Below are 18,031 nucleotides of genomic sequence, written 5' to 3'. Positions count from 1 at the left end.
CACAAGTCCACCCAAACACTAAGTGCAATAACTTATTAATATCTAACATTTACAAGGCAAAGCTCTCTTATCTGAACTCACAAGAGTTCACAAGAACTCTGTGCAGACAATACAAATATTATTCCTCTCATTTTATAGCTAAGGAAACTGAATTTCAGTGATGTAATCTGTCCGAAGTCATACAGCAGAGCTGTGACTAATTCAGCCTGACATCACACCTAAACCAACACACTTCTTCCTTATATCATATCACTGGACCCAGAAGATCTAAAATATATTGAGGGACTCCCCCGATGGTCTGATGGTTAAGAATCCACCTTGCAATGCAGGGGATGCAGGTTCGATCCCTGGTTAGGAAATGAAGATTCCACATGCTGTAGAGCAACTAAGCCCGCATGCCCTGGAGCCATAACTAGAGAACCCGTACACTGCAACAAAAGATCATACACACTGCAACTAAGACCCAACATAGCCAAATAAGAAAATAAATTTAAAATAAAATAAAATACACGAAAATTCCCACCTTCAGTTACAAGCAGCTCGTCCTGAAATGCTTCTGCAAAGTCGATGCTGTGCAGCACACTCAGACTGGGCAGGACCCGCTCTCTCACCTCCGGCATGTGCAGCACAGCTCTGTCAGTAGAGATTTTATTCAAAGGCGTTTTACAGACAAAAAACCTTCATTAGATTTTATTCATGCATCTGGCAATGACTGGCAAATCCCACTGACATCATGGTGCATTAGAAAAATAGATATTATGCCTTAGTTCACAATATACGTAATTTTAAACTGAAAACTTGTTTTGGACATTCCCTTAAAAGCTATACATGGTGGCATATATACATCATCATTTTCAGGTAAACACATTAAAACAACAACTCTCTGACAGAAGAGCAGAAAGAAGAAAAATTAGATTCTTTTCAAGTCATGCATTTACAATATTTGTGATAATTTGGTCAGTTAGAAATCTGTCTCAGGAAAAAACACACCAAGAATATGATACAAATAATGCATCAAAAGAAAACATTTAAATTGCCATGTAATTCTGTCAGTCTGTCTGACTTGTTCTAGAGACTTTTGAGGTGACAGAACTGAAAAGTGAATTTCTCTACAAAACTGAGTTCACAAACAAAAGAAATCTCATTACCATAAATTAATGGCAAAAAGGATTTATAGAGCAGTACACTGATTTCTATACTTCAATAGAGAGAAAGGGAAAAAAACAAAAAAACTGTGATCTAATTTCTCCAAATGTCAGTTTCTATATCTAAAATACTCAACTGAGAGACAAAACCACATTCCAAGTTGAACCCTTCACATGTGGTCTGTGTTATTATTACGTACTAACTCAATACTAAATGCTTGTTTAAACATTCTAATAGTCCTCCACAGACTGACAGTACAGTTTCCTGAACTGTGTATCAGCAGAAAACACAGCACAACACAACGCACTGGAAGAAAGCGAGACTGGCCCACACACACACCACCCTCCCGGGAGGCAGTAACTTCCCGTGAACCATGAATTGGCATGACCTCCATCCACTCAACGCATACTCAGCTTTAGGCAAGGAAAAAGATTTTGTGACATAAGAACTCTGATTTCAACTCATAAGTAAGTCTAAATCATACTTAGACCTAAATATAAATTTGACAACATGCCAGCATATAAAACTACATTTAAATTGGTGTACTAAATTTTTTTAGAAGCACAAGTTTTAAGTAATTAAACACCCTACAATGTCTAAAATACAGCTTGATCCATTCAAATAATTCTCAACACTCTCAGAAATGTTCCACGTCAGGTGTGTTTACACAATATACTTTCTTCCAGTAGTTTTTAAATCTTTTCAGAAACTGATCTGCCATCATTACCAAGATGGTCCAAGGATGAAGTCCAAGGTCCTATCTGAACAAAGGAGCAGAAGCCACTATATATGTTTAGAAAAGGACACTCAGTGCAAGGAAACCTGGAGACGAGCTATTTCTACCTGTATCTCTCCTACAGGTAGCTTATCGGTCACACAAATTTTACCAAAACTGTTCATCTGCCAGTTCACTAATAAGTAGTAAAACATCTTCCATAAATTACAAATCCCAACCAGTGTTAAGCCTTCAATACTTCCATGAATGCTCCCCGTCATGGTGTAAGGTAAGTAACCCACCTTCGATACTGCTGACGTGAAATTTCATCTCCACCAAAAAAGTATATAGTTGACAGTTCTGTGGTGGTTTTACAACTGCTTTCTCTGTCTGATGGATTATATATTATAGTAACATCCTGATGCCAAGAAAAAAATCAGGAGTGAATATTAAATATTTCACTCTGAATAAATGTCACAGGAACACAAACAGTGGCTGCAGACACTGATGCACATAAACAGCACCTCCAAGATCAGATAAGATCCTATATTCCTTTCAAAAAGGTGTTAGCTTTAGCTATAAAATATATAATTTTTACTTTAACCTAAAAATGAGCTCGTATTTTTAGTGCAGATACTTTCATACTTACTTCCTGTGTTCTTTCCTTCAGCACAAATTTGTCTGGAAAAATCCTTAATACTTTAGGATCCAGCAAAACTTTTTTCTGAGAATCCTTAAAACCTACAGCTTTAACAAAAGCTGCTCGAGAGCCAGTGTTACGGACAGAAATAACAATTCTACTTTCCTGGCCAGGCACTAAGTCATTCACTGTTACCATGTAACTGTCAGATAATTTTTTAACATCTTCCAAAATGAGGTTACTTGTGCCTCCATATCCAGACAAAGGTATCTAAAAACAGAATACAAACATCTAGAATTATTTTTATGTAAGCAGAAAACAGAAGATCAAATTATAGTCAGAGAAGACAATGAGACGGATTTACTGAAATTAAAATTATTCATCTTTGTGTACTTTGGCTAATAGTTACCTCACTGCCAATCAAGCCCTTATCTATAGTAAAGACTCTGCTTTAAGAGAAAAACAAACCAAAGAGGTGCAAAATTATTTACCTTCCCATATCCCAAGAATAATTATTTCTCACTGTTACAGAAACCAAGCTTAGATGACAAAGGAAAAATAAGATTAGTATTGATATGCTTGCTTAAGAAGTGTTCAGCATGAAAGACACTGATATTTAAATTTATCTTGAAATGCATAAAAAAGATAAATTGATAAGATGGTTAAATATGTGATAGAAGAAATAAAGCACAATGTTAAGTGCAGAATCTAAGGGAAAGTGTATGTGAATGTTTGCCAAGTAATTCTTTCATATTTCCAGTAATTTTAAATTTCCAACATGAAAAGTTTTGGGGGGAGAAAAATCTATGAGCATATACTCTTATTAACTTTTGGTCCAGCAGAATCAGGAGTGTGCCAAAGAGAAGCCAGAACTCAAATGGGCCTCAGGGGACAGCCAGCCTGGCCATGGGGGTGCAGAGTGGAGGCTCCAGGGTAGACCAAGCACTCTGAGCCATGGGGCTCCCAGGGGTGTAGCACCACCAGGAAACAGGAGTCACAGAACAGACTCTATAAAGAGGAGTGCAGGAAACAGGTACCCTGCAAGGATACAAACTTTTCAAACTCTTTAAATGCACTCCATTAAATATGCTCTTTCATTCCTTATTATTAAAATAAATTCCAAAGAATCCTTTGCAAACTTGAAAACATCAGTAGCTTATTTCAAGTTGTTATGTATTAAATACAATAACATTTTGAAAAATTAAACTCAGGCTGATGAAAACTCAGTATTGCCTGCCTTGTAGTAAAAATTAACAGCATTTAAAGGGCTTCAGATCTGAACTCCTGCAAAGTCCACCTCATCCACGGTGAGCTCTGTTGGTTCCAAGAGCCAAAAATATTTCTAATTTTTCTTTTCCCATAGAAACTTGCCAGTAAATCTTACATAAGAAGCTAGAAAACAACAAGGAGAATCAGCTTTTGAAAACACTCAATATGAGTATTCTTCCTGTATTTTCAAAGTCTAAGAAGTCACAAATGACTATTGACTAAAAGGTTAAAAGATGAAGAAAGATTAAATAAAATGAAATCTGAGTAATGCTCACAGACCCAAAGATTCAACCAGAAATCTGCTCTAGAGCAGGCTTCTCAGGGACTTCCCTGGTGGTCCCGTGGTTAGGACTCTGTGCTGCCACTGCTGGGGGACCGGGTTCGATCACTGAGGGAACTAAGATCCCTCAAGCCTACACAGCCAAAACTAAACTAAACTAAAAACCCAACTAGAGCAGACTCCTCAACCTTGGCACAGTGGTCCCTGGGCTGGGCCATCTGATGTGGGGTGCCCTGTGCACTGTGGGAGTGTCTGGCCACACCCCTGGCCTCCACTCATCAGGTACCAAAAGTCTAACTGTGAAAACCACAAATGTCTCCAGAAACCACCAAGTGTGCCCTGGTGGCTGAGAACCACCACTCTGCAGGCTGTTCAGCACATCACAGCTCATGAGGCCACATGAAGAACTCCACAGAGCATGTGTCCACCTCCAGCATCCAATATAGTTAGATTTGCCAAAAGTATCTATTCTTTTTAAAAAAAACCTTTAGGTGGTGTTAATCTTGTGACTTTTCCACATTTCCTCTGTGACACCAGGGCAAAGACCAGCTTTGCAGTCCCAGCTCCACTGCCAAGTAGCTGCTCAGTTCTGAGCTGCTTTCACAGAGCTTAGATTTCATCCGACTCCCTTGTTCCTCTTTCCTCCCCTCCAGGGTTTATCACTTTTCTCTCTTAAAGCCCTGAATCTAGCTAAAGAAATGACTTGAAATCTTCTGAAATTATGCTGGGAAGAAACAACACAGAAAAGTCCTGTCTGTGTATCCCTAGTGTACAGAACAGAGTCTAACAAGTAATGTCAGGAGACACCCTGCTGAACTGAAAGAAGAAATGTTACTTGGAAAATCAACAACTTAAAATAGTTCAATCTGGACTTAATCAAACAATGGGTTCCTGAGAAGTTCAAATGAAATGAAATAGACAAGACCTATTTTACAGGATTACTATGGTGGCTGCTTTTAAAATGGACAATTCTACAAGGTATGTAATTACTCTCTAATCTGTCTGTAAATCTAGGTAACCAATCACATATTTTGACTTAAAAAAGAGGACATATTATTTACCAATATTTAACCAATAGTTACATCATAAACTCCATGGGAGAAAAAATAGCAGTTAGAATTATCTTACCGTGAACTTAACACCTGGTTGTGATCGAACTCCAAGTTGTTTAATTTCGAGTTTGGCCAACATACAAGACAGGCGAGTAGGTGCAAATAACACGGAGATATAAATGTCTTCTTTTGGACGAATCCTGACCTCACAGTTACTGGTCAATCGCTCTTCTGAGCCAAAAGTGTGCTGCAGCTACAATTCAAAAACAACCTCTGCATAAGACAGAGCAGCAGCACAAACAAAACATGCCAGTAACACAGACTCTTCAAGGATGAACAACGCAAGACAGCCTGAACATAAAAGGATGTGACACAGAACAGAGCCGTGTACTCCACAAACCTGAAAGCAGTCCTGGTCTTGTCCTCTGACAAGCAGGCGTAAATGCTGGGCTGTAGACGCAGAATTGTTTCTTAAAGCTAGTTTCTGAAGCCTAGAAACAATGGCACATTTAAAATGTGGTTTTCTTCCATGGATGCTGCTACAATCATAAAAGCAAAACCAGTTAAAACCGACTGCAATGCATTGAGGCAGACGGACTGCCTAAGCCACGTGAGTGGCGGTCCACAGTCCTGGAACTCCGCATTTCTGAGAATGTGCACTCAAGACTCACCACATTGGAGAGGACTTTCAGTTTCATCTCTCCTGTTACAACTCCTTAGCTGTTCTTATTATCCACACTCTATGTGTAGGAATTATCTGTTTTACACAATAGTCATCAGAAAATACAGATGAACTATTTCATTTAGTCAAGACCATGCTTAGCTCCAAAACCTACCTTGCATGCAAACAAGGGTCCTATGCACGTTGTACAGATTTTTTACTTTAAAAGGTTCATCTGCATAAAGTAGTCTTTTAAACAGCATACTGCAATTAACCTAACTTTTAAAAAACTTACAATGCAAGTAGCACTGCAGCTGGCTGGCAATATGAAAATCCTCCAGCCTCTGCAAATACATGCATTCTCTCTTCACTGGAGAAGAGAAAATACGTGAATAAACCTCTATTTTACACAAATTTTGAAAATTAACAGTTAAATTATCTAAGCTGTGGTCTATGCCTTGTGTACCTTGTATTAAAAAGGAAATGCTGCTGAGTTTAATTAACCTCAGAGTAAAATCAAAGACCTTTGGTTATTATTAGCACACCCAAGAAAAGCCTTCCACAGGTACTCTGCCTGGAAAAGACTTGCAGAAAAAAATTTTTTTCATGAAAACAAAGCCAATTAAAACCAAGTGCAATGTTCAGAGATGGACTGGCTGCATGGGCACAGGAGCCGCTGGGGAGGACGGTCCTAAAACCCAGGGCCATGCAGGACAATGCAGGAGTCTAGCTGAGAGTGCTTTCACTAGAGCTGCCCACGGAAAACCACCCTTCACCAGCTGGACCGTAAAGGCCTCTAAGAGGCAACGTCGCTGTTCCTTCTTCCCACTGGCCCCCAGTGCTTTCCAGAGAAGGAACCAAGATACTTGTAGCTGCCTAAGTTTGGGCATCAGCAGAGAATTCACCAAAGAGCTTAAGAAAACTGAAACCTAATTTTTTTGGCTTGTATTTTAAAAACATGAAAAATGATATGAATTCATGGTAGGATGAATACTGAATATGATAGTTTTATTTCAGTTCTAAGAACGTGAACATGGTCGTCATGGAGACAGCGAAGAATAGCAGTCGGTGATGACAGCTGCTGTGCATACTCACTGTGTTCTACCGAGGGGGACACCTCCCCAGGCCAGAAACTGCTTGTTGGATAAAATCGAAGGAATATCTGAGGTGAGAGATTCAGGTGCCAGAGGCCTATTTCCCGAAGAAACTATTTCACCTTTTAACATCACTTCATACTGAGGGCCAAATGGCTGCACGAATATTTTCAAGATCCTAGAAAAGAAAATCATCTAAGTTCAGTGTTCAGAACTCAATTCTTTCAGCAACTACTGTCCTACCCGCTTCCTTTATCCAAGAGCCTGAGCTGGATGCTGAGGACACAATGCACGCCCTTCCTCAGAGCTGATGTCCCAGAGGAGGAAGCCAGTGGGGAAGGAGACAGGCACGTGCCTGAGTGCAGAGGAAAGGAGTTCACAGGCGAGGAATCCGGGTAGGGCTGAGGAAAGCCTCTGGGTGGAGATTCTACCCAGGCAGGAGGGGGCTGGGCTAAGCTATATGTACCAGGCAAGTTCACAAGCCGGAGACAAGGATGCTCTGACCAGTGTATGGTGATGTTCACTCAGGATTTGGAGGAGGAGTGGGGAAATATCTCTAACAACTGACAAGGTCAACGGATGGTGTCCTTGGAGAGGAGAGGTTAGTGAGAAACACGGTAATACTTTCAAATATATTTGAAAATAGTGATTTCTAGTCAGTTGGTTTACAAGATTTTCAGTGAAGAGAAAGAAGGTCTGTGGCAAAAGGAAAGAGCTATGCTGTCTGCCACAGGAAGTGAAGCATGTTCTCTGTCCTCCTAGCCACAGACTAGAGCACAAACTCGCCATGGTGAACAGCTTTACATTACCTTTCCTCACAGCCCATGGGATCCTTTGGAGAAAATGAAACTATAACTTCATGCTCTTCTCCAGGTTTAAGGAATAGTTTCTCTGGGTCCACTGAAAAGTGACTTCCTTGATCTGGGATCTAAATGTTGATGTAATAAGTCACAGGTTTCACGCATCCATGCCCTTGTCTCCCACTGATGACCATATATCTTCCCTCCTCCTTGTCCACCAGAGCCCCGCCCATCCTTACTTCCTGACTGCGAACACCCCCTCACACACCCAAACATATCATAAGTGACATCTACACACGTGGATCCTGTCCTCCACCCCACCAGCTGCAGCGTAACATGTCTTCAGGGAACTAATCTGGGGCTTAGTTCTTGTGTGTACAATGTGAAGCACCCCAGCTGAAGTTCTTTGTCATCTGCCTTATGCTCGGGCAACACTAGCTCTGATTCTTCCTCCTGATCCCGCCACCTCCCCAGCCCCAGACAAGGTTGGCAGACAGCAACCTTCAGAACCCGAGGGGGTCACTGATCATCTCAGTCCAAGAGAATAAGCTACCATCTCCAATGCAAATTCTTACCTTGATATCCAGGTGGACATCAATATTCCCAGCATTTTTCAGAGGTAAGTACTGCCTTGCTGAGGAAGCCACACTGGCAAACAAGTGCAGAGTCTAAGGGACGGAATAAAGCAGGCATTTTTTAAATATCATACTTAGCATGGAATCAACGTGGACATATGATAACAGCAAAGGGAGGAGCCCAGGGTACCTGGAGGTCTTTTGGGGCATGGATGCGGGCAATTCCTGTTCTTGCTCGAAGACTGATGCTTTTAATGACTGGTGTCGGGTTTGGACTATCAACTTCTATATCAACTCTTGCCAAAAATTCTTCTGCTGAGTCTAGAATCTCTATAAAAGGTCATTCTTTTAGTTCAGACAACAGTTATTTAATCCTAAATGCCACACATGGTCCAACACTATGCCCTTGGGGGTACAAAAAAATCTTAAGTGAAATGACTTTTTAACGAACTCAGAAAGAAACGGAAATGAGTGGAGGAGAAAAAGGAAGAAAATATCTGACAGATGAGATAACATCAGTTAAGAGAAAATATCCCAAAAGGTCTTCAGTGGTACATGCTTAGGTTACCCATATTTGGATGGGTTTGACCCAAAATAGCATGCTGTCTGCCCAATTTTAAAACATCATAAAATACTGACAAATTACAGGGAACATCTGACACATTCACTGATGGAAGAAATAAGCCTCAACTTGCTAGTTTATTTAGCTACAGAGTAAAGCAAATACCATAAAACGTAAACATGATACCTGAAGAAGTGATCTGTTTCTTTGGACTATGGAAAAGAACCCAAATTACCAGAAATTCTGGATCCTGTAAAATAAAAAAACTTTTGCATATATAGTGAAAGAAAAGTAGTTTGGAACTTGACTTCCTTCTTAATTCTAAACCACTCCCTCCACCTCCCAGTTACCTGTCCGTCGTCACTGGCAGGCATCATGTGGTTGATCACTGATGGAGCAGCCAGCTGCGCGATTGCGTGGGCATAAGGCAATGCTCTCAGAGCTGCGTGGATGGGCTCCTTGGAAAAGGTGAAGCAGCGCCAGGCCACAGCATTCTGTCAGAAACGGGAGGGGCTACTTCAGCAGAGCCAATGGTGTCGTGCTGGTGGGAGGCTACATCTGTTCACAGAGCCTTAACAAAAACACTGACATTCTTGACAGAAGTCAGCCAAGGATGCTACCAGCTGTAACTACAATACTTGTCCACGAAACTCTGTGAAAGATCCCTCATGAGCAGCGTACTTACAGCACTGATAATGAGTCTGATGGGGATGTTGGCATGTGTCTTGTTCACCAGTTTTAGAGGAAGAGCTTTCCAGCTTCCGTAAGTCAAGTCGCCAAAATCAAGAACACCTTTCTTTTCTGTTTCTACCTAATTATGGGGGGAAAAGGGATTTATAGAAACAATATATTACTAAATATGACAGTTTATATCACTGCCCTTCTAGCCACAAATAGTCAGTATTAACAGTAAGCTTACCTGAAATTCCAAGGGCTACTTTACAATTGCTATTTTCTACCAAAAAAAAAATTTTTTTTAATGTAGTCCATGTACCCAAATATACTACACAGAACAAAGTTACAGGTAAGCTGAGGCTGCTTTGAGAAGACTGCTAGTCAAGCCCTTAGGCTCTTCACTACCATGGATGTAGTGCTGCCTTCACGTGCCCACAAAGCCAAGTCTCCATGTGCATCCACACTGAACCCACGGCACTCCTCAAATCTCTGAGCGATGCCATCACTGGACACGGTTCCAAGAGAAGTCCTCCTTCACAGAACACAGGAGGCTGCCCTGGCTGATTCTGCATGTGATACTCCAGACCTCTAACCTGACCACTTAACCACACTGCTTCTTAAGAGTGGAATCTAAAAGGTAAATGTATAACATCCAACATTTACAAAGCACCAGGAATAATCCCTGGATCTGCTTCAATTTCTCAGTCTCCCCCACTTTTTTTAAAAACTAGTTCTATCAAGTGACTTTATTGAGCATTCCACACAGACATCCATTCACATGGTCACAGGAAAGCTAACCCTGACCCTCAAGAAGTGAATTTGAAGCAATTTTCCAAGGGTTACTTTTCTGGGGGAAACAAAAATCAAGCCTTGTTTTACGTGTGGGAGATAGGTTCTTGGCTAACTAGGTTATACTGAAAATTTCAGCACAACGAAAGGGGGGATAAAGTCCATAGTGTTGAAGAACCAAGAAATGGGAGAAAATAATCACAAAGCATAACTACTGGCAGGGATTTATACTCCAGAATACAAAGAACATCTACAAAAATTTATAAAGACATTCAAAAATAAATAAAAATGGGCAAGAAATATGAATAGGCAGTTCAGAGAAGAGGAGGCCAGGACAGCTAACAGACATAAGAAACGACGCTCAACACCACAGTCAACACAAACAGGGGTCAAAACTGGAACTTTACATCCACGAAGGAAGCAAACAGTTCACAATCTAATGACAGCACGTCAGCAACAACAGGCACTCACATGTTTCCTCAGGGAACACATGTCAGCAAGCGGCCACAAAGAGCCAGAATAAAAGCACGTACACATAAAATGTCATGTTCACTACAGCCACCTGGGACAGCCTCTAACAAGTCAGGAAGGTTACTGAGCAGTCTCACAGATGCAGCCTCTGTGTGAAGTCCCTGAACCATCTCTCGTGGGGACATTGCTCCCCCATCATATCCTCCTGCACCTTCAGGTCCAACTACTCCTCCTGGAAGGCTCTGCTCCACTGGGCTAAGGCTGAACCACCCCTTACACTGAAGTCCCCAGGCTTGTCTGTGCGCTGGACTCAGAGCTCAAATGACACCCCAGACCAGTGAAATCGCAGTCTCTAGGGCTGGGACACAGCCATCACTGTTTCTTCAAGTGAGTCATGTGACTCCAAGGAGCAGACCACGCCACTAAGTGTGACTTACACGAGCCTGTCAAAACATGACAGCCTCAAATACTACTTAGTTTTTGTTTCTGCTACAAAAATGTAGCCTGAATGTAAAACCAGAATTTAAAACTCTTACATAAAAACATAGGCAGAACACTCAGTGACATAAATCAAAGCAAGATCCTCTATGACCCACATCCTAGAGTAATGGAAATAAAAACAAAAGTAAACAAGTGGGACCTAATGAAACTTAAAAGCTTTTGCACAGCAAAGGAAACTTTAATCAAGGTGAAGAGACAACCCTCAGAATGCGAGAAAATAATAGTAAATGAAACAACTGACAAAGGATTAATTTCCAAAATATACAAGCAACTCATGCAACTCAATACCAGAAAAACAAACAACCCAATCAAAAAGTGGGAAAAAGACCTAAACGGGCATTTCTCCAAAGAAGACATACAGATGGCTAACAAACACATGAAAAGATGCTCAACATCACTCATTAATAGAGAAATGCAAATCAAAACTACAGTGAGATATCACCTCACACTGGTCAGAATGGCCATCATCAAAACGTCTACCAACACTAAATGCTGGAGAGGGTGTGGAGAAAAGCTCTTGAACCGTTGGTGGGAATGTAAATTGATACAGCCACTAATGGAAGATGGTAGGAAGATTCCTTAAAAAGCTAGGAATAAAACCACCATATGACTCAGCAATCCCACTCCCAGGCATATACCCTGAGGAAACCAAAACTTAAAAGGACACATGTATATCATTGTTCATTGCAGCACTATTTATAATAGCTAGAACATGGAAGCAACCTAGATGTCCATCGACAGATGAAAGGATAAAGAAGTGGTACATATACACAATGGAATAATACTCAGCCATAAAAAGGAACACATTTGACTCAGTTCTGATGAGGTGGATGAAACTAGAACCTATTATACAGAGTGAAGTAAGTAAAAGAAAGATAAATATCGTATCCTAACACATATATATGTAATCTAGAAAAACGGTACTGAAGAATTTATTTACAGGGCAGCAATAGAGAAACAGATGGAGAACAGACTTATGGACATGTGGAGAGGGGAGGAGAGGGTAAGATGTATGGAAAGAGTAACATGGAAACTCACATTACCATATGTAAAATAGATAGCCAACAGGAATTTGCTGTGGCTCAGGAAACTCAAATAGGAGCTCTGTATCAACCTAGAGGGATGAGGTGAGGAGGGAGATGGGAGGGAGGTTCAAAAGGGAAGGGATTTATGTATACCTATGGCTGATTCATGTTGAGATTCGATAGAAAACAACAAAATTCTGTAAAGCAATTATCCTTCAATAAAAAATAAAGTTTTTTAAATAAAAATTTTTTAAAATGTAGTCTGTTTAAGGACAGGTTCAAAAGCCTGGTCAGTGGAATGTACTGAAACACAGAAAGTCAATGACACTGTCTCAAATAGGGGTAATTTGGTAAAGTCATCACAACTGAGGGAAAGCAGATGCTACTGACACCCAGTGAGCAGAGACCAGGGCTCTGCTAAGATCCCCACACTGTACCTGACAGCCTCCACCACATAACCACCACCCAGTCAGACATGGCAATGGTGCCAAAGCTGAGAGTCCCTACCCTGGAACAAGCATGGCACAGCTGATTGAAAAATTCATACAATGCCACTTAAGCATAATATAAAGATCACTAAGAGTTGTAATAACAGAACTTCCACAAACTCTACTTCCTTCTCCACACCATGGACAAGTAAACTGCTAAGCCCAGGCAGTAAGCACAGCCCCAGGGAGGACAAAGAAAAGCATGTGCATGCAAGAAAGGAGGCCCACAAGGTCCTCATCAGTCTCCTCGGGGAATCCCACCCATACCTCACCTCGAAACAGAAGCACAGTTAGAGCTTCTCTGAGTCAAAGAATAAAATGGGTGCAGTGGGAGCAGTTCAGAGACCCAGTGAGGGTGGCTAAACTCACGTCAGGTTCCACCGCAGGCCCTTCAGTCTCTATCACCGGGAAGTATGTTCTGCTCATCCTGCTCTGCACCCAGCCCACCCCCTCGCTGGTTCCCAAATCGTGTTCAGGGTGCTAGTTCTGATTCTACTCACAACCAATAAGACACTGCATGTGCAGCCACACGTGTTAACTAATGCTACAGTCTGTAATCATCCGGTGAGGTTTAGAAATCACTGCTACTTGGCCACGTCCTCCCCCTCCCATGATTCTGATTAGCTGATGTGGGTGGGACCAGGTATTGGGGTGCACCTAAAACCCCCAGTTATTTCAATGTCCAGGGTAAAGAGCCACTGTTCTAAGGAGCCTCCTATCCAGAAGGCACTTCATTGTCCCAACTGGGCTAGACCTAATTTCTTTCACTTCCAGAAAAGGGGAGATTGTAGAATAGGAACGTTTTCAGGTATGGAAAAAAAACTGGAGGAAAGAATCTGAATGTGGTGCTTTATCTCCACACATCAAACTACAGAATGGAAACCAGCCGGAAAACTGGGTTTAATGTTGTACTTTGTTTACACACTTCTTACCAAGTATACCTGTGCTTCTATAAAACAACAGAAATAATTTCAAGTGTCTTGTTTTTGGCAGTGCTCTGCAGCTTGTGGGACCTGAGTTCACTGACCAGGGACTGAACCCATGCCCTTGACAGCGGTAGTACAGAGTCCTGACCACTGGACCAACAGGGAATTCCCAGAAATAATTTTAAATTTTGGAATAAGAAGATATTAAGAGCCAATGTTTAGCTTGATTGTAACTTTCTGGCAGTCATCCACAAATTCATTTTACCCAAATATTACTTCTAAAGTTTACACAGCCTCATTAAAATCCCAGGTGTGACAAAGACCCGCTCACAGAGAGTCACCTCGATCATGGGAGTCTCAGCAATGGCAGTGAGGACAACCCTGCTGGCCAGGGCTTCCGCCTGTGCCACGGTCTCTGCGTCGGCTGAGAATGGCCAAGAAGCAACACTGAATATACATCGGAAGATCCCAGGATCAGACGGTATGAAGAGCACTTTAATCTCTTCTGTGGCATGAGGTCTTATGATGACTCTATTCTTGAAAACTAAACAAGGATAAGCTGAAAAATCCACCTTAAAAAGAAGAGACATGTGGTCTGTTAAGAAATAACTTCACACTGAAAATCAGGAGGAAAAAACAATGAGCTTAAGATCTGTTTTCACAGTCAAACTACCAAATCTACACATGTTAGCTCTACAAAAACACCTATGTCTCACAATTCGATATCTGGAAAAATAAAACCAGTCAAATTTATCAGGACGTTTTTTTTCTTTTTTTGGCTATGTCACATGGCTCGTGGGACCTTTTCCAACCAAGGACTAAACCCAGGCTGAGGCAATGAAAATGCCAAATACTAACTACAGGACCGCCAGGGAACTCCCATAAGGACTTCAAGTTATTTTTACCTCCACTTTCTTTGAAAGGGTGCTGGAAATGGCAGCACTTTCAGCCCTGGACATCACCCTAGGACCCACCTCTCACCCTGGACGTTACCTGGTACCTGGTCTCTGCAGCTATGTGCAGACTCATTTCCAAGGTTCCTTGTCAGGCCTCCAAGTTTACGATTCTGACTCATTCAAACCCCTCCCTCCTCACCCTAAATGAGAATCTTCTTTACTCCCACTTCCAGAGACAACATTCCCTCCTACATGCTCCTCCACTCTCACCACCTCTCACCCTCAACCCTTTCTCCAGCCACTTGTTTTCCTCTGCCCTCAGGATCAGAGGGGAAGAGTCGGGGAAAAAAGAGAGAGAGTACAGTCTTATTAATTAGGTAAATCAAGGTCATCACTAGGAGCTAAGAGGAAAGAGTAAACCCGCCCACCAACATCTGTCTGTGAGGAGCTGCTGACAGTGATTCCCATCCTCCCCACTTGCTGAAGCCCACAGGGTCTAGAGTCTAGAAGTCAGTGGCTGTGATGGATCATGTGAGAGACTCCTATTCTCATGTTGAAACTGTGTTTCCAGGCATTTCAAACGGTCATGTTAAGGACCTCCCTGGTGGTTCACTGATTGAGTGCCTGCCTTGCAATATGAGGCATGTGGGTTTGATCCCTGGTCAAGGAACTAGGCTCCCACATGCCTCAAAGCAACTAAACTCATGTGTTGAAACTGAGTCCACATGATGCAATGAAGATTCCAAGTTAGGAGACCTGACACAGCCAAGTAAATAAACAAATAGATATTTAAAAAAAAAAGAAGATCATGTAAGAACACATTCAGATAAATTCACTTAACAAAAGCAGGTATAGGGTCCCAACAGTAACTTGTTTCTTTTAGGGGTTTTGTTTTGGTTTTTTGGATAAATGCAGCAATTTATATTCAATCACATTGAACAAAACCAGCAGAGACCAGAACTCAGAGCTCCAGTCAGGGATTTAAAGGATAGCACAAAAAGCACATTTACATGATTTTATAAACAAGTGACAATGAAGTATCATGGTTAATAAATAAACAGGAACACCTGGTAATATCAGAAACAAACTCAGGTTTCACTTTCATCAGAAGTACTACAACAAAAGAACCAAGATAAAGACACCTTACAACACCTCTGTGTCAAGTGCAGGGTGGGGACAAGCTCCCTTCATCAAGGGAGAGGTAGGGAAAGAAGTCCAGATCAACCTTAAGGTGACCACTCAATCAGGAGAAAGACACAGGGAGCTCACCTTTTCACCGTCAACACTGACACTGAGAACCCCGATGCTGACCTGCAGCCAGCGGTCAGCGGGGTTCAGGACACTGAGGTAAGTTTGTGAAGCAATGCCAACACAGCAAGCATGAGGAAACTTTAATTCCTCGGGCACACTTACTCTCCCTGGAAAGAGAAAAAGCAGAGTCAAAACCCAGGAAAGAGAAAAAGCAGAGTCAAAACCACACCCAACTTAATTAAAATAATAAAAGAACTCCAAGCTCAGAGCCTGAGACAGAACCAGAGAGACAAAGACAGTAGATTTACCTGAGTTTTTACATTTTTCTAGGGCTACTCAGGAGAAGGCAATAGCACCCCACTCCAGTACTCTTGCCTGGAAAATCCCATGGATGGAGGAGCCTGGTAGGCTGCATCCACGCGGTCGCTAAGAGTCGGGCACGACTGAGCGACTTCACTTTCACGCATTGGAGAAGGAAATGGCAACCCACTTCAGTGATCTTGCCTGGAGAATCCCAGGGACAGAGGAGCCTAGTGGGCTGCCGTCTATGGGGTCGCACGGAGTCGGATACGACTGAAGCGACTTAGCAGCAGCAGGGCTACTCAGGGACCCTTGCACAGAAATATGGTCATGTTCCAAATTCAGGATAAAGAAAAAAGCTCACATGAAATTCACTCTAATCATTACTTCCTTGAAACAAATCAGTTTCAAGGTCCTAATTGAGAAAATAATTCAACCTTTAAATAACAGCAACCAACAATAAGCAGCATCAGAGTAAAAGGGTCTTACCAAGTCCTGACACCACTGCTGAATCCCATGGCTCAATTCCACAGTCTGGATGGAGAGACTGCACAGGAAGCACTTTGGCTGCATTCAGAAGGTTCTGACTGAGGGTGTCAGAGTACAGGTTACAAAGGGAAGAGGAGGCCATCAACCCTGAGCCAATATCCTGTCCCAGGCAGAGGCCTGCAGTCACTGAGTGCTGGACATGCTCTCCCACAACGGCAGGGTGACAGCTTCCTGGGAGCCCACAGGAGAGCCCACAGGCGGTGGCACCACAGGCCCGGCAGCGAGGCAGGGTGGCACTGCTGGCTGCAGGCAGTGCCCCAGAGTGCGGCTGGGCACTCGGAGCCACGGGGAGGGGATAGTGCACTGAGACTGCAGGACCTGTGAGGGGCATGTGCTGCCTCATGGGTGCAGGGCCGCATCCCTCGGTGCTGGGGACAGAAGGGACAGACGTCCGGTAAGGACCCTGGCCACTGAATTCACTGTCAGTAGCTGATGTGTCTCTAGGAGTCACGTGCCCACCGTCGAGCACAGGTGCCTGGCGGGACACGGGGAGGCACGGTATGGCCAGTGTGGCTGGGTGGAGGCTGGATTCACTCCGCAGAGCTAGGCTGACCTGCTCCAGGTCACCACGGTCTGAGGTCAAACCCGTCGCACTGGTCTGTGACCGATCTTCACTCTTGGAGGAAGGCAGTCTACTGGAGCTAAAGTCCAGTTTTACATCTTCAGGTCTGCTGCTCAGAGAAGTCGTTTCAGTCACTTTTTCTGTGTCCAAGTTCTTCTGGATAATATACGATAATGCTCCTTTTCCTCTACTTTGAAATGGACTTTTTTCTCCTAACTTATCCGCAGCCGGCTCCTGAGCTGGAACTGGACTGGCCCGGATAATTGTGGTGCTCAACTCACTGGTGATATCACTCTATGTGACAGAAAATGTTCAGAAATTACCCACAGATAAAATGAATATTACAAATGCAAACCATGCTGATATACTCTCAAAGAGCAGAGATCTACATGACATCACGACTCTTAAAAAAAAACAACAGGCTATAAGGGTAGTAGTTTCTGTAGCCGTGAAAAGCAGGGTTAAGAGTTAGAAAATCTGCATTCATTGTTTTTTGGCAACCCGCTCCAGTATTCTTGCCTGGAGAATCCCATGGACAGAGGAGCCTGGCAGTCTACTAAACCACCACCACCACATTCCCTGTTTTTACCAATTACAGAACCAGAAACAAGTAGTTTTGTTTAGTAATTAAATGTCTCAAACGCCCAAATTTTACATCTACGACATCGTGGCCTGGCCTGCCTTCCTCTCACCACATATACAATTCAGTGTGGCCATGAATCAAATGCAGGTGTGTTCTGTGATTCCCTCTTCCCCACACCTGACTCCAGGTAGGCCTCATCGAGCTCTGCTGGACACGCTACC

The 18,031-nt window shown here is 42.6% G+C and overlaps 1 protein-coding gene across 12 annotated transcripts in view; it reads right to left on the bottom strand.

The window, feature by feature from the left end:
• LOC109577800 (nucleoporin SEH1) overlaps positions 1–18,031 on the bottom strand; it is a 96,896-nt gene that overhangs the window by 24,883 nt on the left and 53,982 nt on the right. For 10 of the 12 annotated variants that reach the window (XR_011563666.1, XR_011563667.1, XM_070778538.1 and 7 more), the window contains 15 exons: positions 16,606–17,521; positions 15,835–15,983; positions 14,011–14,241; positions 9,480–9,605; positions 9,145–9,288; positions 8,981–9,044; positions 8,423–8,562; positions 8,233–8,325; positions 7,667–7,785; positions 6,859–7,035; positions 5,503–5,593; positions 5,179–5,355; positions 2,511–2,771; positions 2,164–2,279; positions 524–633 (listed from right to left, as the gene is read on the bottom strand). Coding sequence is in view for 10 of the 12 variants with exons in the window: in XM_070778538.1 (XP_070634639.1) it covers positions 524–633; positions 2,164–2,279; positions 2,511–2,771; positions 5,179–5,355; positions 5,503–5,593; positions 6,859–7,035; positions 7,667–7,785; positions 8,233–8,325; positions 8,423–8,562; positions 8,981–9,044; positions 9,145–9,288; positions 9,480–9,605; positions 14,011–14,241; positions 15,835–15,983; positions 16,606–17,521 (2,914 nt within the window). In the remaining 2 variants the exon portion in view is untranslated. Of the gene's footprint in view, positions 1–523; positions 634–2,163; positions 2,280–2,510; positions 2,772–5,178; positions 5,356–5,502; positions 5,594–6,858; positions 7,036–7,666; positions 7,786–8,232; positions 8,326–8,422; positions 8,563–8,980; positions 9,045–9,144; positions 9,289–9,479; positions 9,606–14,010; positions 14,242–15,834; positions 15,984–16,605; positions 17,522–18,031 lie in introns of those variants that run through there. The other 2 variants (XM_070778545.1, XM_070778546.1) reach the window with 2 other exon arrangements.

The sequence above is a fragment of the Bos indicus genome, chromosome 24 (assembly GCF_029378745.1).
Source record: "Bos indicus isolate NIAB-ARS_2022 breed Sahiwal x Tharparkar chromosome 24, NIAB-ARS_B.indTharparkar_mat_pri_1.0, whole genome shotgun sequence".
Taxonomy (NCBI): Eukaryota; Metazoa; Chordata; class Mammalia; order Artiodactyla; family Bovidae; genus Bos; species Bos indicus.
The sequence above is the reverse complement of the archived record's forward strand: the minus strand, read 5'-3'. Positions and strand labels throughout refer to the sequence as shown.